At 41.0% G+C, this 24907-nt stretch overlaps 1 protein-coding gene across 5 annotated transcripts in view; it reads right to left on the reverse strand.

Moving 5' to 3' along the window:
• Positions 1 to 16612: 16612 nt before the first annotated feature.
• LGI1 (leucine rich glioma inactivated 1) overlaps positions 16613 to 24907 on the reverse strand; it is a 29277-nt gene continuing 20982 nt past the window's right edge. For all 5 annotated transcript variants that reach the window (XM_081863956.1, XM_081863955.1, XM_081863954.1 and 2 more), the window contains 6 exons: positions 24428 to 24499; positions 24258 to 24329; positions 21104 to 21175; positions 19444 to 19613; positions 18214 to 18378; positions 16613 to 18112 (listed from right to left, as the gene is read on the reverse strand). In XM_081863956.1, coding sequence (XP_081720082.1) covers positions 17295 to 18112; positions 18214 to 18378; positions 19444 to 19613; positions 21104 to 21175; positions 24258 to 24329; positions 24428 to 24499 — 1369 coding nt within the window. In that variant the 3' untranslated portion in view covers positions 16613 to 17294. The remainder of the gene's footprint in view (positions 18113 to 18213; positions 18379 to 19443; positions 19614 to 21103; positions 21176 to 24257; positions 24330 to 24427; positions 24500 to 24907) is intronic.

Consider the following 24907-nt stretch of genomic DNA (forward strand, 5'->3'; position numbering starts at 1 on the left):
TGGTTCCTTAACAATGTGTGATGAGGCATGGGTGAGGGAGGGCTTTTGGGGAAGGGGGATATCACTCCAAATCAGACTTAGATCCTAAGATATGCATATGTTTTGAGTAAGGGACTTCCAACCTTCCATGGTGACTTTGGGATGTGTGTGCAGATGGATGGGGGAAAGGGAATGGGGAACTTCTATGAACTGCCTGAAGTCAACTATCTTAGGTTCTAATCCAGTGCATCAAGTAGGTTTGAGAACCTTTGGTCCTCCAGAGATTATTGGACTCCAGCACCTATTGGCTTCAACCACCATGCCCAATGAGCAGGGATGGCATAGTCCAACAACATCTGGAGGGCAACAGGTTCCCCACCATTGATCTGCAGCATATCATCACATACGAATAGGCAAAACAAAGGTATTTGTCAAACATAAACATTTGGAAGATTCCTGTTGGACTGGCCAATGTCCATCTAGTCCAGAATTTGGTTTCCTTTGGTAGTACCCAGATGGCTGCTTCAAGGGGGCTTACAAGTATGACACAAAGGCCCTACATTGCCCCCATCATCTGATATTGAGAGTAAGAACATTACAAGAGCCCTGTTGGATCAGACCAAAGGCTCATCCAGTGCAGTATTCTGTTCTCACAGTGGTCAACCAGAGGTTGAACGCCTTCATTTGCTGAAGTGTGTTAAACTTGCACAAAGGAGAGGGCATTTTTCTGTAATGAGGCCTTAACTTTGGAACACTCTCCCTACTGAAGTGGAACAGGATGTCAATGTTACATCTTTTCAGTGCCAGGTTAAAACTTGTTTGCTCAGGCATTTAAAATATTTGATTTTGGTCTGCTTATGCTTTCTCTTCCACCCCACCCTATTATTTGGGTTTCAGAAGAGAAAAAAATAAACTGATTGCCTAATAATGCATATAATTTCATCTAGACTGCATCAGATTTTGTGCTCAGCGGCTGCAGTGGGCTATGCCACACATACAGATTATGGCTAGAAAGGGCCGTAGCTTAGTGGTATCAGAGTATGTGGTTTTTTGTGTGCAGAAGGTCCCAAATTCAATCCCCAACATCTCCAGATTGGGCTGGGGAAGGCTCCCATTTGAAACCCTGGAAAGCCTCAAGCAACAGCCAGGGTTTATGATGTGTGGATGCATACCCACCCCAGCTGCATCTGAGAGCCACTTTTTCAATTTGCCACAATGACTTTACAGCATCACTCTCACATAGTGTTGATCAAAATGCTTCTATTGTCACCAATAGGGAAGCCCTAAAGAGAACTCACCAACTGTCACTGTAGACAATACCGAGATAGGTGGACCATTAGAGCAACGTTCTTACGGAGTATAAAATAGCTTCCTATATTCATGTGCTGCCCATGTGAACTAGCAGCAATCAGCTTAGGAACCAGCATTGCTCTGGTGTGGGTTGTGAGTTTCAGATGTGCTCATTCAGTGTGCTTGATACTTGACAAATGTTCTGGGTATTCAGTGCTACTCAGAATAGGCTCATTGGGTGGTATTAAACTAAATAAATGCATGAGTGGAAAAACTTTTGTTTGTGCAACAGGACTTTCCCTCCCCCTCTCCTTCCTCCATGCACATCCCACCAGCCCCAGATTTGCTCCAAAGGGTAGCAAGAACTCCCAGAAGAGATTTAAGGAGCACACAGGGAGAGAAGGGGGGTGGGAAAGTCCTACAAAGTGCTACTTAGCACAGCATTGAAGATGGCTCATTTAAATTAATAAACATGACTAACTTAGGTTCATTCATTTAAATGGATCTACTCTGACTAGATGACTACAGACCTTTATCTGGAAACACCAGTAGTCTAGAGCAGATCTCCATGGGAACATACCAAACGCATGGGTTGGTGCTTTGCCACACCAGAAATGTGGGGAAAGTCCTCTGGAAAGGATGGTACAATCAACGCAGGGCAATTGTACACCGGCAACACACTTTGGAAAGTTCCAGTTCAGTGACTGCCAGGTCTTAGGCATTGCCCTCACTCTAGGGTTGGGGTCATGGTGAGTCTTGATAGAAAAGAAGAAAATCATTATCACGATGTCTTTCTTTAAATCCTTGATGAGGTCTATAGTACTAGACAGCCTTCAGTTGTAGAGTGGGCTTTCTAGAAGATAGATTGATTTTAATACTACAGTGCAGAGCAAAAACAAGGTCTGGAAGGCATTGGTTATATAAAAAGTATACCGAAAGGGAGTTTAAACAGCTGCCTGGCTCTGCCCTTTTACCAGAAATCAAATGTTTTGACTACGAATGAATACCTAATGAAACAACTGAAGTAAACCCCACAGGCTATGTCTACAAAAAGGCTATTATATCTGATGCAATATAATATATGATATATATGATGTGATCTAACATTCCAAGGTGTGGGGTACCACAGAATTTTAATTGTGCTTTGAGGATGACCATATATACGAGATAAACTGCCATGCTAGGTAACTGTGATGCTACAAACCTTTAATATGTAACTGGAGATGGATGGGATATAAATTTAGTTGGCATTCTTAACCTGCAGTCTTTTGCACAGAGATCATGTGGAAAAACAGAGAACAGCCAGTGCCATCTGCTGTTTACAAGTAGGAGCTACAAACTAATAATGGAATTAAGAACAGGCCATTAAAGAGAGTTTCTGCCTCCTTCCTCACTGTTGCATTTTTTGTGTTACAAAGAGCTGTGTGACAAACGTGCACTTTTCAGAAAAACAACAAATTTACACTATTTGTCAACTAATACATAGCAACTGGGGGATGTGGTATTACATGTGTGTGCAAACACAGATAACTGATTCTATGTGAACATGGCATAAGTCATGGTAACTTATACAGTCATACCTCAAGTTGAAGTTGCTTCAGGTTAAGCATTTTCGGGTTGCACTCGGGTTTTGCCGCTCGCACAGACAGTCAAAATGACATCACACGCAGAAGTGACGAATCGCAGCCCGCACACACACAGATGCACAGACACAGGTTGCGTTCGCTTCAGGATGCAAACAGGGCTCTGGAATGGATCCCGTTCGTATCCAGAGGCACCACTGTATATGAAAAGATATGGCCATCCTTCATAAAATCCTGAAAACCACCAAGACAACCTTGAACAATTATACAATTGTAATTATACAATTGTAATTATACAATTGTAATTATACAATTGTAATTTCGAAGGACTGCATCTGTACCAGGAAACTGACAAGACTTGCCTCATGTAGATGGTAACACATGAGAGTTATCCATCTTTCTCTAAAAGGCACTTATCTAGTCATTTAATGAGGCAAACAAGAAACTTGTCACAGTAGAGAAGCAGGGTGCAACACCACAATGGGAATTTCCTTGACTTTGCTCACGGCCCATGAAGAGGTAGGCAGCTGCACATTGCTGATATAAAACAAGCAAGGAAAACATGGTAGTCACAAGATACTCACATGCACTGTTGACACTGGTGTGATGTTGCTATCTGTTAGGGTGGCACTGAGGCAAGGGAGAAGGGCTACCCCTATGCTGTCCACATAATCAGTTATCAGAAACCAATATATTCAATATATTCAATATATATCCACACATGCTTATACAAATCAAGGACTACAGTACTTTATAATTCATTTTGAATCAAAAGGGAAGCTGTGCTGCAAACTGCTTGAAACGGCAAGAAATTAGGAGCCGACCTTTCCCCTAAATATCTGTGCACCCCGGACAAGGGGGAAAGACATGAATCAGAGATTCTGGTACAAAATCCCCTCAGATACAGGCTAAATTAATCCACAGAACAGGAAGAGCAAAACCACAAAATGTCCAAAGCTCCCTGTCCTGTCATTACTGGGGGAAAGGTTAGACAGAGCGTCACTATGAGCATCGGAAAGCAGAACTAGAATCCGGTGCTGACCAAGGTTTGACCGGGGGTCAAGTAGCGTGACAACCGCTTGCTGATTGGCTGATTCTCGCTGACAATATTGTGAATCCTTCCTGATTGTCTCATGATCAATGATTTGCTGTGTTCTGCTCAGGTATAAAGACCTCTGGAATTCTGTCAATCGGGGTCCCCAGTTCTTTGGAAAATATTCCAACTGGGTACCTTATTGCCTGGCAATAAACCTCACCTTCTTATTCTCCATTGCTGTCTGGCTGATCTATTTTTAACACAATGCGAGTACCTCTTTGCTTCATTACAGATATTTCCAGCTGGTGACGAATTATAGTTGGTTCTTGGATCAAGGAATCATTCCCACTAGACGTTTACTGCTTACTCATGAAATATATGAGAAAATGAATGTTCTTCCAATGTTCCGTGTACTTAGAAGATGTGACTTGGTGTTATTGCGAGTTTGCAGGTTTCCTACAGGCAACTGGTTGGCCACTATGAGAACAGGAGGCTGTGTTAGATGTGCCATTGGCCTGACTGCACCTGCAGGGCTCTTCTTATGCTTTTATCATTTGGAAAGATAACAGCCTGGGTAAGTTATTATAGCAACGTCGCATTAACATACGATTGACTGATATTTAAAGTTGTATCCTTTCCTCTCCAGCAGAGATCCAAATGCAAAGAGCCCCCTCTGAGCTGCATTTAGCAAAATGAAAATTTGTCATTGCATATTGCTCAACTGTCCCGATTCTACCGGGGCAGCCATGGAATTAGAAAAGCCACCACAGTTTCTGAGCTAATCCTGGGGGGCTCAGATTTCTCCCTGCCAGCAGACAGAGGCCATGGAAGCAGCCCCTGAGGCAGCAGCAGTGTTGGGAAGGCGGCATGCTGTTTCTTTTCATCCACTCAGGCCAAGCATGGCATGCTGACTTCGCATCTGTGGTGGCACTTTTCACAGAGATGAGGAATTGCCTCACACGCTGCCAGTTTCCAGCTATCCCAGCCCTAGTGGACTAGGCCACAATGGCTATTATTCTTGACAGGAAGCGCTACTGAGGGAATTCCTAACTCAGGGGCTTAAAGTACGCGTGCGGACCAATCTCGTGAGGAATCTGCACTTGGGAATGGACAGCCTGGGTGTCGCAAGTGGGACTTAGAGATATGCCTCCTTATCTGGGTGCTGGGAAGGGACTTCGGGAGAGGCTTTGCTCACAGCTGTCAACTTTTCCCTTTTTTAAGGGAAATTCCCTTATTCTGAATAGGATTCCTTGCAAGAAAAGGGAAAAGTTGACAGCTATGTTCGCTTATGCTGTCAGGCTAAATCAAGGGTCCTGAGAGGGAGGTGTGGACATGTAGCCAAGCCGCAAAATGTTTATTCCCCTCTCTCTTTCCGTCATCTTTCTCCAACCCTGGTAAGCAGCGGCAGTTTGGTGCACATTTCTGCCCAAGCTACCTGACCCATGCAGCAACGCCGCACCAAAAAACAGTGTCCCAGTTTTCTTCTCAGAAGTGTTGGAGGGCTAGCCATTCCCGCCAATTGACCAGTCAATTGACTGGTCCCTCCAGCCTAATTTGTAGTAAGCAGCTTAATCTATTGGACAGTGGATGCTGGTCCATATGGGCAAATGGATTCCTGCCCCACCAGCCTCAGTGTGCCCTCAGCTGGCCCCCAGCTGCCTGCCTTCTTGCATACTATAAGTCTAATGCCTATCAGCTTCCTCCTCCTTAGTCTCCATGTTAGCCCTTGTAGAATTCAGCAGGGAGGAGGATGGAGACAAACTATAATTAGCTGGCCTTGCCTGTCATTGTCTCTGCCTCTACTTACTGTTGGTCTCCCTGCCTTTCACCCTGCAAGTCCATCAATGGGCACCATTCCATAATCTGGATACTGAAGATTATTAATTAGAATTTTTTCAGGCCCTGCCAACCTTCCAGCAGCATGAAAGTAACTCATTGTACAGAAACTAGCTTTGCACTGGACATAGCAAGAGATGTTTAAGGTATCCTGCTGCTGCTGTCTTATGTCTTTGGGATTTTTACTCGACTAGTAACCTGCATTTCAACCTTTGCTACTGACTTTCCCTCCCCCTTGTTAACCCACCCTAACTTTTATTCCCGCGACTCTTTTGCCTGCTTGCTTCTGCCAGTTCCATTCTGCATCTGGCATGTTTTGGGTGCATGTCCCACGGCACCTTGAAATGAGTTGCATGCTGGTTGCTGTTGTTGTCAAAGATGCCTTGTACACAGTGGACATTGTGTGCGATTGCATCAAGAACAGGGCGATCTAAAATGTTCTTGGCGACTTCACTGGCCTGCTCCCCGAATGTCTTGTTACCACTTCCCATAGTTCAGTTAGTCATTTTGTCCCTTGTAATTCTGTCTGTCAGCATAGTAGGCAAGGGGGAAACTGCAGGGGGTCGGGAGTTTCTAGATTAAATCAATCTTAGTTCCCTGGTCTGTTTCCCCTCCCTGTGCTGCTGTTGGACTGATTTCAAAAGAAAACTTTCAATGAGTTTCAGATTTCACAAGAGGCAACTGGAAGAAAAAAGCCTTCCCATTCCCAGGCATCTATAGGTATGCAAAAGTGTTCCTTGACAATAGGCATCTAATTCTAATATCTTTGTTAGCGCTGGGACATGACATCTTGTTCTTCTCAGTGCACGAGAAATAACAGTCAGGTTTTCATTTCATTTCCGTTTGTTTGTTTGTTTGTTTGTTTGTTTGTTTGTTTGTTTGTTTGTAGCAAGCAGAAATGGAGTAGATTATTCATTCATTTATTTAAAATAATAATAAACTGCTGAATCCAAAAACTCTCTAAGTGGTGTACAACTAAACTGATAGATTATTTAGATTAAACCATGCATATATCTGCTATGTCATTATGAAAAACATTCTTTAAAAAGAATTAAAAGCTTGTAACTCTATTTGGTGTTTCATTGGATTTTCACCCTCTTTCACGATTTGTTCTCATCTTGATCAGCCCATTCACTTTGCTACTGCTGCTTGTTGAGACGAAACGGTGTTTTTGACAGCCTGGTCCTTCTAAGTTACTAAGCCATGGCAGTGATGAGAGAGGATTCCTCTCAGGTTGCAAATACTCTCCCCTCTGATTTACTTGGTTGACCAGGGGAAAACCTGTGCAAATCTTTTAAGGGCAGGGGTAGGGTTCTCAATCCTCTGCAGCAATGTTGATGTTTCTGCCAGTAGAGAGGGATTTTAAAATGATCTTACTCAAAAATCTCTTTGCCAATGTAAAAATGACATTGGCTGCGATTCTCACTCATCTTATAAATGTCAGCCACCCTCATTTTATTTCCTGTAATATGATGAATGACTTAAATAGCATGAAACTGGCTCCAAGGTAATTTAAGCCTCATGTCCCACAGAGGAATTTACGGTCTTCAAACAAAAACATCTTGAGGGTCCCAGGCCACAGAGAGGTTAGGCTGGCCTCAACTAGAGCCAGGGCTTTTTCGGCTGTGGCTCCGATCTGGTGGAACGCTCTGTCACAAGAGACTAGGGCCCTGCGGGACTTGACATCTTTCCGCAGGGCCTGCAAGACAGAGCTGTTCCACCAGGCCTTTGGCCAGGACACAGCCTGACTCCCTCCTTTGGCAATCTTCACAGAACTCTAGCCCAATTGTTGCCATCAATTTGATTTGAATTAATTTTATAATGAAATGATTTTAGAATGTTGTATTATTTTATTGTTGTTAGCCACCCTGAGCCCGGCTTCGGCTGAGGAGGGCGGGATATAAATAAAAATTTATTATTATTTATCATTTATTATTTTTTCTTATTATTTATTTATTTAATTATTATTATTATTATTAATTATTATTATTATTATTATTATTATTATTATTATTATTATTATTATGTATTGGCCAAGATGAGAAGCAGAAGAGGCTGAGTAAAGCTTGCTTTGAATCGGGTTACTCTAAGGAGTTTATACAAGGGAGAGACAGAGAGGGAATTATTATGGTTTCCTAATTCCTGGTGCAAAGTTGGCACAAGTAGATGTTTGCCAAACAGCCTACAATATTGTGCTTTCCCTGTGTGTTTGGGAATGGGTTTGGGTTTAGGGTTATGCATTCCATGCTCCTCAAATGAGTTCACCAGTATGATGATGTCAACTTTCCTCTTAATGACCTCCTCCAGAGACAAGATCTTGGTGTCTTCTGAGCAGCTGAGAATAATTATCCATAGCTAACAGCACCAGAAAAGATGCCTTATTCATCTCTTCCAGTGGGGTTACTTGTCTGTCAAAACTTCTGTAGCTGAATTCAGCTGAAGTTCTTGTTTAACTTGGTTTGCAGGATGTTTGAATGCATTAGCCAAAATGTTAAAATCATTGGCATCTCTAAAACCATTTCCTAGCACCTCCCAGACTCCTCTGGGTGTTTTCTTTCAAAACTTGAACCTGCCTCTGGATTGTGCAACATTTGACAAATAACAGGCATTAGTAGAGCAGACCTGCCCTCTTTATTCAGAACATCACAGCATCAATTAGGGGCTAGTTTAAAACTCTGCTGTTCCTGCAAGCTGGATTGGAGCAGTGGCAGATCTTTGAAGCTTGTTCTTTACCAGATCTGTTTTAGTAACTTTTAGGGAAATTATCATTTTTTATTGATGATATTTTATGTCCTTGATATCGAAGATCAGTATGAAGAATAATCTGGAGAAACCCAATAGATTGTTAACAGAAGGCAGTCAGATACGAAAAGCATTTTGAAAAGCCAACTGGTGTCATGTAGTCAGTAGAGTACAGTGGTACCTCAGGTTAAGTACTTAATTCGTTCCGGAGGTCTGTTCTTAACCTGAAACTGTTCTTAACCTGAAGCACCACTTTAGCTAATGGGGCCTCCTGTTGCCGCTGCACCACTGGAGCCCGATTTCTGTTCTTATCCTGAAGCACTATTTTTGGCTTAGTGGAGTGTGTAACCTGAAGCGTATGTAACCTGAAGCGTATGTAACCCGAGGTACAACTGTATTGAGCTTGGCAGAGGCTACTGTATGTGAGTTCAGATCCCTCTCCAGCTACTAAGCTCACTGTGTAGCCCTCGCCAAGTCACTGGTTATTTCCATGTTATATCTGTATCACAGATTCTTTTTGGAGCACTTACTGGGTCTCCATGTCTTAAGTTTTAACTTAGAAGGAGTTCAGTCCTGTTTTCTTAGATTTATATTTGGCACATCAAGATGTGTTGCCGATGCTGCTTTTGGAAACTGCACTTAGCTTGGATGTATTCCATTCACTTTTGGCTCCACTGCTCTTTTGCTTCCTCCCAGTTCCTTTGTTTTCCAGGTGATGAGAGACTTTCATAAGGTTGCCTAGATGAAGGAATTACTGCAAAATGTTGTTACAGTGGTACCTTGGTTCTCAAACTTAATCTATTCCAGAAGTCCGTTCCAAAACCAAAGCGTTCCAAAACCAAGGCACGCTTTCCCATATAAAGTAATGCAAAATGGATTAATCTGTTCCAGGGTTTTAAAAAGCAATTTAACATGAATTTTACTATCTAACGAGACCATTGATCGACAAAATGAAAGCAATAAATAATGTACTGCAGTCACATCAATCAATCTGTAGCTGAACTGGGCTCCATACAGTCACAAAAACAAAAGAGCCGAAAAAATGCAAAATAAGTAGCAAAAACAGACAGACCTCAGCGTAACACTCAAAACAGAAGTGTGGCACTCAAATCGGAAGCGTAACACTCAAAACAGAGCATGCTCGGCTTCGGAAAAAGTTAACAAACTGGAACACTTACTTCTGGGTTTGCAGTGTTTGGGTTCCAAGTTGTTTGAGTACCAAGGCATTTGAGAACGAAGGTACCACTGTACTTGAGTTTTCACCTTCTTATTGTCTATAGCCTATAAGCAAGTCAAGTGTGGCTTTAATGCTTGCATCCATCCCAAGTAAAGCGGTATATCAAACTATCTGTAGTTCCCTGGTTTTTGTTTAAAAAGGCATATATAAACACCATTTGGCACCAACTCTACCTTCTTGTGATGACAAGGGCAGTATTTGTTATTTATAGGAACTTGGATATATGTTCCCCATAAAAGCTTTTGAGGGTTAGGCATTTAAAGGTGCCAGATAAAAGGCTTTCCTGCATTTAGGAACAGATAACCATTTCAGATAAGGCATCCCATTCTTAGAAGTGGAATTTGGCAAACCCAGCAACTGAGAGCAAGGCTTCTTGGCCCCATGCCATACACTCTTGTAGGTTAATTGCTGTTAGTCTCTGTTTGACAATACATTTGGCTTGCTTCTAAGCTATAGATAAGTGCAAATTTTTGAAGAATGGCTGTGATTTGGTTCAATTCACTTTGCATTTGAAGGTAAATTCACATTTAAAAGCAGACTGAATCAAGTTGCTTTCCCATCCCTAGGGAGGGGTGGTGATGGCATTGGAATTGCACTACCTCTGTTCCAAAACTTCAAAAAATACCTGGAGGCACCAGTTGCCCTTCTCCACACTCTCATCCTTAGGTAATGGTATAAAGACTGTGAGTATGTGATGAGTTATAGTAACCTTTGGTGTAGCTTCAGGTAAATTAATGGTATCTCACCAGGGATGAATTTGTCCTGTGTTACTTAATTTGTGTTTCAGATTAAAAGAGCATCATAAATTACCATAGCACAATGGAGCAAATCTCAATTAACACAATTAATTTAGGGAAGGCTCTCTTTTATGGCAGTAGCATACTTAAGTTGATTGGATTCACAGACTGTAGGAAAGGACAACTCAGATGATGAAAAAGGAAAAGCAAAAATTTGTAATTTTATAGCTTAAATTAAAAAAAAAGATGACATAGGGAAGGGAAGAGAAGCAGATGGAAGTTATGTGAGGTTTGGAGAAAGTGGACAGAAAGATACAACATTCTCCATCCCTCATAGCACCAGCAGAACCGATCAACAGGGGAGACAAAATAAAATACTTTTTCAGACAAATAATTAATGCATGAAATTTATAACCCCAAGATGTGTTATTTTTAACTTTTTTTGCTTTTAACTTTTTATTATTTTATTGTTTGGTTTTATGTTTTCATATTGCTGCAAAACACTGTAATACAGCGGCATATAAATACTTTTATAAATAAAATAATTATGCACTGGCTCACATTGTTTTAAAAGGTCATTAGACAAATTCAGAGAGCATGGCTATTGGACACAACAAAATGTGGCACTGTTGAGTCTGGGTTGAAGTTTCTAGATATCCTACCCATCCTCCCCATAAAAAAGGGTTTGCAGAGTCATCTGACACTGGGAATTGTATGTAAGACTAGATGGACCTTTTGTTGGGAGACTGATATGGAGAGAGGAGACCTTGCTTAACATCATCTATTTGAGCTTAGGAACTTCCTGACTCATCATAGCTCATGGCTGGGAAGCCACTATCCACTGGTGGAGGAAGAGGAGTGGGGGGGGAGCCCACCGCCCCTGGCAGTGCGATCCTGGTAGAGTGCCATCGTGGCTGTCCCCCCGCCCGCGCTGCGTGCCATGCCCCTGCGGGCAGTGTGCCACGCCCCCAGGATGTGCACCAGCCCCACCCCCACCCCCACCTGCTCTCCGCCCCCCGGTGCCAGAGCATGAAGCTCCACCACTGTCACTATCCCTTAACTACAAATTGACGCAAATGTATTGAATATCTCCAGAAAAAGTTGAATGGGGTTCTGTGTTTAATCTCTCCTATCCTGTGAAAAATTCATTTCTTAAATACACTGATGTCAAATTATTTGGAACAGATGGGTAAAATCTTAGCTCCTTTATGGGAGTTAAAAAAGGCATGTGGAATTCACTAACCTTATGCACACATATCATTTAAAAATTAATACAGCAATAGATAAGAGAGCTAGGGGTATATGATAAAATTCCATCAATAGGACTATTATGGCTAAGACATTAAAGTGAGGCATATCAAAGTGAAGTTGCTACATTAAAAAAAATTGATCTGTAGTTTGCATCCATTAATAACTTTCTGCATTGCTTATCATTTCAGGAACATTTGGTCCTTGCATGTGATCTGTCAATCAAAAGCAAAACCATCAGGGAGCACCAAAAAGCCATTACAGCTTCAAACATCAGTGTGGAAGCAAAAAAATAACATATACTGCACTAGCAGAAAAATCTGTTGTTGCTTCTCTTAAGTATTACTTTGGAGGAAATTATTAACATAATAATGATTAACCATGTTATATTTAACCACGATCCTGTCCATAAAAATAAGTGATGATTCTCTAGAGGCCTATGAAGGAATGTGGTTCAGTATCCATAATGAACAGTGAAATTATTATCTTTCTCAAAGTCAATGTAGAAAGCTGCCTATTCAACCTTTACTCTCCTGCACTTTAAAGATAGCTCAAATATCATGAATCCTGTGCTAAAAATATCCCATTCCTTGTGTTGCTCACTGAAAAGCTATATGTGATATTTTCTGTACTGGGAATATCCGTAGAGATCTTTTAATGCTGAAAATTGCAGTTTGAATTTTGCACTATATCTGGAGATAACTGGAAATTCTCAGTGATAACACAATATCCCAATTTTTAGCTTCTGATTAAAATTGCATGAGGCTGAGAAACCCCTTTGAAGATACAATTTGATGTCCAAATTATGTATACTTTCAAAACTGATCCCAAGAATCCCAGGAGCGTGTTGAATCAGTAAGCACAGTGGAACCCAAGAAATAGCAAACGTGCAGAGAAAATTGTGGCCACAGCTGTGTCATTCCATTGCCCCTAAAATCCATGTATATTTACTTGTGTTCAAGGGTAGCATCCAGCTAAATAGTGCAAGGACTTTGGGCTGTGCAAAGGCATTTCCCCTCCCTCTCCTCTCATTGCAGCCCTTCCGTGTCCCCCTACATATGTTCTGGGATTTCCAACCCTCACAAGGTCCCATTAAACCCTTCAGCCTTGTGCAAGATCTCACAAGGGGCTACAATAAGTGGGAAGCAGAAGCTCCACCCCCACTTAACCATTCTGGAGCCCCTGTGTCCCCAAAGGCACCCCATTTACAGGACACGTGGAGCGGCAGCTACTGGAGGGAAAGTCAGCCAGAAATCAGTCCTCTAGAGGAAATGCTGTCTATCATGGCTATGATCCACCTGTAAGGATAGGGATGCTGATTTTTGGCCTCATGGTTTTCTAAAAACCACAGGGAAGGCTCAGCAACCAATCAAGGGTCAGAACAGAAAAGTTAGAATGACATTCCTCTTTGGTTTCCTAAATTTCCTGCATTTATCTCTGCATCTTCATTTGTGTGCTCTAACAACAAACATTTCTGGGAGTGGGGTGAGTTAAAGACTCATATGACCATAAGCTCAAATATAACTGCATGTCTAGGTGCTTGTATGATGTTACTCTTAATAGTGCTGAGATGACAACATCCACAGAGACTGGTGGTAACAGACCTTGAACCCAACTTTGATGGGGGTCCAATTAGGGCCCATTTGTAGCAACTAGTTATTTCAGTCTTCTTTAGTCTAGACTCTTCAAGAATTTGCCCTAAAAGGACGTGCTCAATTCTTTTTTTAGGTGATGAGATTAATGACATTGCTGCCTATTGAAAAACAGTCAGAGAAAGCACAATGGGGGGGGGGCAGTCTTGAGGTGGCAAAATCATTCTGTTGCATTGTATTTCCCCCAACAGATACACTTAAACAGTGAGCAAGGGTGTGATTCTGTACCCACTTACCAAGGAATAAGCCCCACTGAACTTAGTGGGACTTGCTTCCTAATAGATGTGCATAGTATTATACTGAATCCATCTGTGGCTGTGTGCAACACAATACCCTTGCTGGTTCTTAACTCCTTTTTTTGAAGCTGCAGCCATTGAGCAAGTGTATACTTGTAAATTGACATCCAAGAGTCTCCATTTTAAAACCAGGATTTGGTGTTGTGTGTCCTGTCTCTGCTTTCTGATTTTCTCATGACTTAAACACAGCGGGGGGGGGGGGGGAGAGAGAGAGAGAGAGAGCTAGCTCTAGGAGACCCTGTAATGTCTGCCATGTTATTCCAGGAACTATTCGCTTGAGAATATGTTTGCATCAATACCGTGCCAGGAATTTGGAGGGCTGTCTTTGAAGCACAGTTCTGTGAAAAGAACTGTCGCAGTGACAGCACTGTGGGACAAAACATCTGATAACTGTTTAGTGAGTGGCTCATGCTGCATTCCTGCTAATTAGCAAGGTGACAGGTTTTCTTCTCCAGAACTGTCGCTCTGCTTTAATTCAGGGTGCATCAGACACTCCCAACTGTAGCTGGCATATTGTCAAGTTCAGTCCTTCTCGGTACATGACTGGGGACATTTCATTTCATGTTAGATTCATGATTTTTCTTTCTCTCTGTTGAAAGAAGAGTTGCATCCCCAGCATCTTGATTAAAGACTGTGTTAACTAGCCACGTAAACAGGGCAAACAGGAACGGCATCTCAGGATATCCCAAAATAACATCCCAGTATATTCTGAAATAGTACCACTGAGTGCTGCTGTTTGGAAGGAAGGAAGGAAGGAAGGGCAGTTTATAATGGGTTACCAGACCTTCGGGGCTGGCCCAAAGTCTCCAGGTTTGCCTGGCTCCCTCCAGGTAGCAGTGGGAAGTCTTGAATGTCCAGGTGTGTGAGAATGCCTTTATTTTTTATTTTTTTTAATTAAGACATTTCTGCACGCAGCTTGCACATTTCAGCCTGGCAGGAGCTGGCTGCAAATTATTGCATATACTTTTTTTTGCTGGTGGTGGGAACTGCCCTTCTCTGCTGTCTCCCAGTTAACCTCCATCTCCAGGGTTCAATAGAGGAAGGGAGCACAGAGGAAGAAAGATCTGGGCCCACTCCTATGACATCACCAGGGGCTGTCCCTAAGTCTCAGGTTTAGGCCGAGAAATTTCAGGGTCTGCGATGCCCCTGACCTGGCAACCCTATGATTATGACAGCGGGACTTGCTTCTGAATAAACACTGCATATTTTTCATTAAAATGAAAAGCCTTAGAAATATGGATTAATGATAAATATTTAACTAGTAATTTACTAAGAGGTTCTGTGCAAAAGTAATATTTGCTTGAACTTCACCCACAGTATCTTGAGCTCCTCCCACAGTATGGATATGTAAGGAATTATTGGAAGCAAAAAGAGCAGAATTCAACAGGATTTTTCCCCCCAATGTAAGTCATGGAAAGTGGGGTGCCACACACTCATTTCCTCCATTTCTATGGAGCTGTGTTGTACCCAAAGATATCCATATTTAGAGTTTGGGAGCTATGCACTTCAAGTGGCTAGAAAAGTCCAACAGTGTCATAACATAGGTCCAGGTTCATTTCCAGCTACTTCACGAGTCAATGGCAGTTGTTCTTCGCAGCCCTTCACAAGCTGCAAGGAAGCTCAGGCAGGGGAAAGCGAGGACTTATGAGACATAAATATTCGCAGTGCTCCATAGTAGGGTCTGGGGAGTTCACTGCATCCCACAGTACCATGAAATCCTGTGTCTGCCAACTTGAAAGGCAGAGTGGGAACGACCTGGAAGTGTGTCCCTGCCTTGGACGATCCTCTATTACCGGCGTGATTTGTGGTTGGCTCCTCCTTAATCTGGACAATTGGCTTTAATCAAGAAGCGCTCCTGGACTGACATATGCTAATGGGCTGCAATCAATCAGCTGCCAAAAGGACTGGGCTTGGCTCTCTGAATGTATTTGAATGTTTTTTAGAAGCTTGAGAAACCCCTACAACAGCCGGGAAAGGAAGAGGGAGGACAAGGTGCTTTGTGCTTTCTTATGGTTTTCAAATGCTCTTTCCTTTTCTTGACCTCCCCTGCATAATGAAAGAGACGTGTGTAGCCACTGCTTTGTTATTCTGTCTGATACTTGGAAAAAGAGGGGGGGGGTTGATTTATGCTAAGGAATTTAATAAGGTTTTGGTATGTCCTCCCCCTCGGTCGAGGCTAAATGGACTTTATCTGCAACTGTTTCTGGACTGGAGTGTTGCCGGAGGAATGCGGGGGGTGGGGGATGAACTGCAGCCGAACAGATGTGGTAAAGAGACTGAATTTGAGGAAAGATCTTGCTCTTAACTGTGCCGAGAAAGAACTCCAGAGCGGAATTTAATGGCAGAGCCTGGATGTACACCCTGTGAGTTATTAATGGCTGTGGCCCATACGCTAGTCTGTAAACAGCGGAAGGAATGGGATGTGACTTTGTACCATCCAGATAAACACTGCAAAGAACTAAACAATGGAAGATAGTAATGAACTCTCCCAGCACACCAGGTCTGGAACAAAAATGTATATGAAGGACTACACACATGAACTGGATTTTATATTTGTAAGATGTAGCAGAGATGCTGTTTGTAAGGGGGGGAAGCAGTCAGCTGGAAGAATGGTTTAACGGCAAGCGAAGGATGACAACTGGACACTAAATAAGAAATGATGCATCTACGGGAAGAAATGATTGCCATATGTTTGAAACAGGAGCAGGAAACCCGATTTTAAGAAATTGTATTAAAATAATGTAATTAGACTTGATTTGCATAATTTTGAAAAATAATAAAAAGAATGATAAAAAAAGAAAACAGCTCTTCAAACTTAAAAATAATAATAATAAACCACATAGATCCAGGTCTAGTGTTACATTTGCGGCATCCTCACAGTGGACCTCAATGTCCCTAGGAAACTACTGAATTGGCGCAAAAGTACGTTAAAAAAATGACATAATTCTGAAACAAAAAACCATTTGGAATATGAAAGAAAATGTAAACGTTTTATTTGGCAGTTTTCAAATAGGTGAAGAATGGAAAATTACATCTTGTTGGATCCCCCGCCCCCCCCCCAAGATAGATGGAGTTTCACTACATATTTACAGAGCACTGGATCCAGACTACCTGCATACACACGATATATTTTAAGGACCCCCACCCCCGGGCAAAGAATCCTGTGAGCTGTAGTTTGTTAAGGATGCTGGGAATTGTAGCTCTGTGAAAGATAAACTGCAGTTCCCAGGATTCTTGGGTGAGGGGAATGTGCTTTAAATGTGCTCTAAATGTATGGTGTGTATGCAACCTTAGTCATGTTTAGACTAGACCCACTGGGATCAGTGGGACTTGAGTTACTCATCACTGTACTATGTGCCATTGATATCAATGGGTCTACTTTAAGCATGACTAAATTTGGATCCAAGCCATTGTGACTGCAAAGAATAATTAATGATTTAATTTGTCTTTTCTTAAAAAAAAAAAAAAGCAATTCCCAACAGCACTAGACGTGACATTTACGGATGAAGATACTTGTAGTATTTGATTCTAGCAATCTGATCCGTTAAAGGCATTCCGCAGACTGGAAGTAAAGAGAATCATCATCATGCATTTAGTTCATTAGGTCCTTGTTATCATTGGAGGAAGCCTCACAACAAATTCCAAAAATCTCTGTGTGTCACGCACTTAGGTCCACTATGATATGTTTATAAATCACTGTATTCCCTTTAAAGCTTGAGGCAAAGAGAAAATCTTGCTTGTCGACAAAAACGTGTGTGAAAGATCTTGGAGCTTGTATATTTAATTCCTGAAACTTCACAAATTTGGCCTTTCCTGCCTCCCAGAAATAGACTTGAGTAAATGAATAATCACTTCCAAGAATAGCATATTGATAATTCTTTATCTGAAGTGGCTGGAATACCATTGACCCTCTCGACGGCATCCTTTGTAAATCCAGAAATTTCGAACCTCCCCATTTCATTACTTTGGAATCACCAATGAATCTTGTTAGACAAACGTAAATGTCATCTTTCACAGTGAAGTGCTTCACAGCATAAACATCCTCCATATCTGGAATGTCAACAGGGTCAACAAATTTGTTTGTTCCTTTGTTCCACTGATAGATGACAGGGTGCTGAGAACTACTGGACAGGATCAAGTGAGGTTTGCCAGCTATTTCAAGGTACTCCACATCAGTATCTCTATACCACTCATGCAAAGACTGGTCAGAATAAAATCCGATTCCATTCCATTTGTAAACAGTGGTGATTCCAGCTTTTGAACTGTCTGCAATTGCAAAATACCATTCTTTCGCCATCGTGAATATTTCAATGTCATTAGGCTTTCTGATTTTGAGAATCTCAATATCCTGAATTTTAGTGAATTTATTTGCATTAACGTCTCTTTTGTATATATGGGAGCCGCCGAAGAGTTGGGCAACTATGATGTACAGGTTTCTCTCGACAATGACAGGCTTGCATACAACCACTGACGTCCCTGGATAAAAAAAGTATAAAAGAGATAAAAGATTGCTTCATCATCAACTGGCATTTAGATCAGGTAGCAACACAATGTCTATGGAGACGAATCATTCATACCTGTAATGTTGTCAAAATTTCTAAAAGTCCCTTCCACGTGGTCCCATTGAAGGAAGATACACTTTCCAGTAAAAGGCTGGGCAATGACAACAAATTCATCATTCTCAAACGAGAATGTGTCCACCGATAGTGACTGATAAGGCAGCTTCCGAAAAACAACAAATTCTGCAAAAAGGGCACACCAAAAGGAGACATACTTAATAATAATAATAATAATAATAATAATAATAATAATAATAATAATAATAATAATAGGTTTCCAGACATAGGTGCCGGCTCCCTGGGGCCCTGGGTGCTCAAGCACCCACAAAATTCTCCATGAAGGGGCTGGGCACCAACAAATTTTCACTCCAGGGCCATGCACACTGCTTGGCACCCACATCCCCAAGCACCCACAGTCACGGGGCCAAGCTGGCACTCCTGTTCCCAGACAGTAGTTACTTTCTAAAGTCCCTTATTTCTGTTAACCTGGGCAAAGTACCTAACGCAGGAAGTTTCAATGCTGTTACTCAGTTCTTTACTGGAATGAATGGTTGTTGAGTGGAAGCAAAGCTTCATGGGTGTTTGGTGGTTGTTGTTGTTTTAAAAAAGCTCAAGAACTGAAGAATTACCAGAGTAATCCAAAGTATCACCTGGGAGGAGCTGGGAGGGGGCAGTTAACACACAGTCTGGTGGACAAGGTGTCACGCCAGCAGAAAACCTGCATACTAGCAGAACCATGTCCACATGCCAGTGGGCAGCTTAGCAGGCCCAAAATGAGGTGTTCTAAAGGCAGGGAATGGGCATGGGGAGGGAAGGAATCATTCTAATTACAGTGGTACCTTAGTTCCCAAACGGCATAGTTGTCGAATAAATCGGCTCCCAAACACCGCAAACCTGGAAGTTTTTTCAGAAGCCGAAGGTCTGACATGGCTTCTGCAACTTCTGCTTGAGTATAGGAAGCTCCTGCAGCCAATTGGAAGTCGTGCCTTGGTTTTCGAATGGTTTCTGGAGTCGAATGGACTCCCAGAGCGGATTAAGTTTGAGAACTGAGGTACTACTGTACATGCAGTCCCCTATTAGGTGCTAGGCATGCCCCAGAATCTAAAGGCGAGGCTTGAAGAGGGTTAGTAGAGCTGGGACACATGTCCCATGGGGTGTGCCATACATCCCCATTCTATAGCATATGGCGAGAGTGACTTGTAAAATATGCCATAAATGAAGTAAACGGAAGGCAGTTAGAACACTCACCTGTAATAATGCAATCAAATTCATTGGGAGAGAGGCTGTTGATTTTTCGCTTCTTATATTCCGGAGGACTTTCACAATAAATGTCCTCTACTGTTGCATTTGTTCTGCTCACCCACGCAACCAACCACTTTAATTTGCAGTCACATTTGAATGCATTACCTCTAAGGTCCCTGTCGGAAGGAGAAAGGAGGGGCGGGGGTTGTAGGTGCAGTACAAGTGCTTTTGAAACATTCGTTTTCCATTTCTTACTTATCAATCAATCAACACTTTATTACGGTCATAGAGCAGCATAAGGAGGGAGCATTTCTTACTTATTTGCAGATATGATTGTAAGTGTGTTCAAATATTGCAACCCCCTTTTCATCTAGCTAAGTCTCACTGCTCTCAGTATGGGCTCTTGATGCGTTACTTTCTCATTTTATTCCACTCATAACTATTATTTTATTTAATCTGTAAAATTTATATACAGCTTGATTGCAAAAAAAATCTTCAAAGCGGAATAAAAGGAATAAAATAATTAGTTAAAAGAGTTAAAACATTCTCTATTATTGAAACGTGGGTGGGCTTATCTAAACAAATATGCTTTTAGCAGGTGCCGAAAATAGTATAGTGAAGGCATCTGCTTGATATCAACAGGCAAGGAGTTCCAAAGTTCCACATTATAGATCCTAGTAAACGTAGCTTATACTCTGCAAGCACAGGGATGCTCCTGGCTGCCACTGAAAATGTCCTCCCCTCTCCAAGCCTCATCTCTACTCCAGGTATGCCTTGGTTTGCTCTCCACTAAAACCCTGGTGACTATGCCCTCCTAATAGTGCAGCAATAAAACTGCCAGCACATTTGCAAAGCTAAGCAGGGTCTGGTCTGGTTTCAAATTGGATGGGGTACAGTGTAAGCCAACCTCACAATGCCTAGGACAGAAATGCCTCATACTGAATGCAACTGACGTGTAGAAAGGACTTTATTAAGTGAAAACAGATGTTAATATGCATCTTTGTTATACATGAAAATCTTTTAATAAAAATAAACTTTTTAAAAAATGGATGGAGGACTGCATGTTGGGATTCCAGCATTGCAGGGGTTTGGACTAGATGACCCTCAGGGTCCCTTCCAACTCTATATGATTTTATTATTCTCTGACAAGGGAGGTTTGATGGCACACAGTCTACCCCATTTTTCAACTTTCCCTGTATATAATCAGGGTGTTTTCGACTGTGTCTCAAATCTCAACTTTCAGCTGTGGAATTGCACAAACAATGTTAATACCCTTGACAGTGTTCCAATCACTGTCTTCATCAATTGGAAAGGTTTGGTTCAAAACAAAGTAATTTGTTTGCTATGCAGCCAATTGAACAATTAGGCAGCAGCCTCGTCCTTGCTAGTGCTTGCTGTGTTTCTATGTTGTTATACATTTTTGAAGCTTTAAAAAATTGGTTGGTTGGAGAGATGTTTGGTAACAGGCAAAATATATCTCCTAATGAAACCAGTTGGTGCCTGAATGTAAATTGACAATGCAACTGGCAGCAATGGTTTTAATGCATCTGTCACACCACGCCCACTTAATGAGTGGCCAGACCTGTACTTATTCTGTAATAATTACTAGTGAGCATTGATCTCTTGTCTTTCAAATCATAGTGTTAAAATGAAGAAACTTTCTTACACATTTGTTAAAGAATCCAAGCCTTTGAATATGTCTTTTGGGAGGGTTTGGAGATTATTGTTTGCAAGACTCCTGCAAAAGAAAATGTTTTATTCTTAGCACAAGATCATCCTTTCATTCATTTCTAATCTGTTTCAGCAAATACTTCTACGGCAAATAATTAAGGAGTGCTATGCAAATGCCAAGAAGTGTTTTTCTTTAAAGGATTATTTGTCAGAGCAACTTATTTAACAGTTCTTTGTTAAAATATCATGTCTGCACTGCCGATTGCTCTCCAAAACAATTGTTGAATGTGAAGATTTCCCATGCCTTGTCCATATTTTGACAAACTCTGTGACTTTTTTCTTTCTTTTAATTGTTCTGAAGATGCAAAGTTATTTTATTTATCTTATTTAATATATCCCACCCCTCAACTGAAAAACAACAACAACCCAAAACAAGCCAGGGTGTTATGTACTGAGTTGAATAGGATCCAAACTGCAGCAGTCTGATTGGTCCTAGAACAATAGGATCCAAATTGCAGCAGTCTGATTGGTCCGAGAACAATAGGATTCAGAATGCAGCAGCCTGATTGGTCCTAGAACAATGCAGCAGTATGATTGGTTGGCAGGAACCACCCAATCATGCTCCAGATATAAGTGAATCCACAACCTGATTGGCTTACAGTAGAATTCCAGAATTAGCCAATCATGTGCAGCCCATTGTGTAAATAATGTATATAAAGCAGATACTTTGAGGGGACTTTCATTCATTCCTCCTCACCACTATGAGCTGAATAAAGAGCATGAAATCACTTTGCGACTCTATTTCACAGGGTGACTTGCACAATATTAAGCAAAAACCACCAACAACCAATGTCAAGAAAGAGTTTTCATCACATGCATTAATACAAATTTCTGCCCCCTTTCTGCACGCCAAGTGATATTCAACAAATCAAAGCTGTGACTTTTTAAAAAATACTTTTTTGTTGAAAACAAATTGTCTGAAGCATATTTAGTATTAAATGACTCTCTGCTGTCAAGAAGCCAATTTATAATGATATTTTTAATAGCTGCTTGAATCATTATACTTCTATGTAAAAGTTCATTTGAATGAAACTAGTGTGCCAGGAACTAAATTAATCAGATGCTGTAATTTCACAGAACAGTTTAATAGGCATCATTATCACAAATTTATTTGCTGTGCTGTACAGGAATATAATGGCCCAGTACAGACCTAATGCTGAACTATGGATTAGTGTTACATGCACAAACTGTATTGAGCCTCAAACTCATGTGCTTCTCCCTCCTCTCACAGGGCATTAAAGAAGAGATCAGAAATCTCTATTTCTACTTTTAAATTAGCTAGAGTTACTCTTTATGTCTGAAATGAATGAAGATACTTGTTAAACTATGGTTTGTTTAATCTTGGCTTCTTTGAACACGCCATAGTTTTAGTCAACGTAATAAGGAACCTCGTTTGCTGGAAGTGAAAGCTTCTGATCTCTTTGTTGTGACCATGGTGGAAAAGAAGGAAAGGAGGGGCCCAAGGATTCCACCCCCCGCTTAGTAGTTCATAGATAGGGATGGAGAATATGTGGCCTTCCAGATGTTTTTCAACTACCATGTCCATTGTCCCAGCTGATTGGCTATGCTGGCTGGGGCTGATGAGAACTGGAGGCCAAAAACATCTGGAGGACCACAGGATTACTGATTACATCTATATACATTGTACTTGAACATATCTGATAATATATTTATGGGATGAAGCAGGGATTGAACTGGCCACAAGTCCTGTTCCATAATCAAATGTCATCCCACTGGAAATGTGATTCCCCCTTCTCAATACTGTCTTCTTTAGATCTTTTAAAGATTTTTTTTTTCACTTGAACGTTTGAAAGAAGATGAGGCATCAGGATATGCCTATTTTTTTAGCTTCTTGGACTGTGCCAGTTAGTTTCATTGACCAATATGAGCCTAATTTTATGATGTTTACACACACACAGTATTATTATTGCTGGTTTTAAATCATACACTACCCTGTGATCATTGAATGTATGTATGTGATGTAGTTATAAATTTAGCAGCTACAATAAAAATTTCATTTTATGATAGTATATATTGTTTTACTGTCCCATTTTCTGTGGATTGTTTTTATGTACACCACTTAGAAATGTGAATAACTAAGCGGTATATAAATGTCTTAAATAAATAATATTGTTTTCATATCAAAATTTTCCATTATTTTATATTATTTATGCATGATTCAAATAAAAAAAAAAAGACTTTGAACTACATATGCCAGGGGTGGGGTTGGGGGTGGTAGTTCTAGTGCATTCCCATATTCTGAAAGTAACCTTATTTGGAGAAAGCATTTTTCACGTATAATTTACAGTATAGATAAATTTGGTTTCTGCTAATGGTGGTAATTTGACTGTGAAATTTTGTTTTGTACTAGCACTTCTCCCTTTAGATTCAATCCAAAAGATATGAACCCCATGCACAACACTGACACCCCACGCTTGTTGATTTGCACAATTTTCATTTTAGGGTGAAGTTTTAAAAGTATTTCTGTGGCTAAGTTGCTGGTGGATGGAGAAGAAGAAAATGTGCTATTTTATTGTGTGTTATTCACTTTTCTCCGAATTGCAAACCATGAAGCATGCCAAGAGATTGATAGTTTCATTCATGTATGCAAAAGACCTTATGCATAAACTTTAATGCCTGGATCACACTGGCTGAGATCCAAAGAGTTACTTTAGGATTACCCAAGGATTTGGGCATACCCAGTGGAACTGTTTAATTTCCCCCACTGCATGGCACACCTCCACAATATCACAAATTGCTTTTGAACCTTCTTTAAATTTAAAATCTTGCCATGAAGGGCAATTCAGGGGGTGAAACAAAAGTCAAGCTCAAAGCTTCCTTGTATATGCAAAGCAGTTTCTTGATTCCTTGGATCCAAGCTGCAGATACTAACACTACTCACAGAACATGATTTGAATTATTAAATGATACATTAGGCAATTGCCTGTTTAATTGTATAATCAATTGATTAATGGCAAAACAGGTAATCAACCCCCGAAACCTTTAGCTGGTTAACATCTTCAAAAGAAATATGTCATTGACATAGTTCTGTAAAGATGGCAAGGAATAAAACAAACACTTTTACTTACAGGTGAATTAAAGATTTCAGTCCTCGGAAGGAAGTGTTTGAAAGAGACTTGATGTTGTTGTTCTCTATAAACCTGCAATGGGTCATAAAGGCAGCTTGGTCAAAGGAATCTCTCTATCTCAAGTACACAACCACTCTCAAGAAATCTTTCACATTATTTTTTCAACTCACAAATATTCTAGATGAGGAAGGCCCATGAAGGCATCACCGCTAATGACATCAAATGTATTTGCTGTAAATAACCTGTATAAAGAAATATAAAGCAAAAAATAACTAAACAGTGACATGCTGTTGGAACAGATGTTTAAAAGCCACCTTGCTGGTTCTTGGTTAAAGTTAAAAATGAAGAACCATAGATCTCAGGAGGCATATTCTATCACCTGCATAAGAACAACCCAAGGGAAATATTGTAATACAAAAGCAGACAACGCCCAGATCCTAAGAGGGAAAACTGAACCTTTGGGAACATTAGAACCTTTGGGAAATAGGCTAGTAGTAATCTATAAATGTGTGGCTATTTGAAATGATGGCGTTTCCCAATGGTTTCTCACTATTGCTCATTGTGCATTTGATATCATTACCTGTGCATTCAAAAATATACTGTGGCCTTGCTTGGATGTTCAAAGTTTTGATTCTGGCACGTGAAGTCTG

The sequence above is a fragment of the Podarcis erhardii genome, assembly GCF_964252035.2.
Source record: "Podarcis erhardii genome assembly, chromosome: 5".
NCBI classification, from domain to species: Eukaryota; Metazoa; Chordata; class Lepidosauria; order Squamata; family Lacertidae; genus Podarcis; species Podarcis erhardii.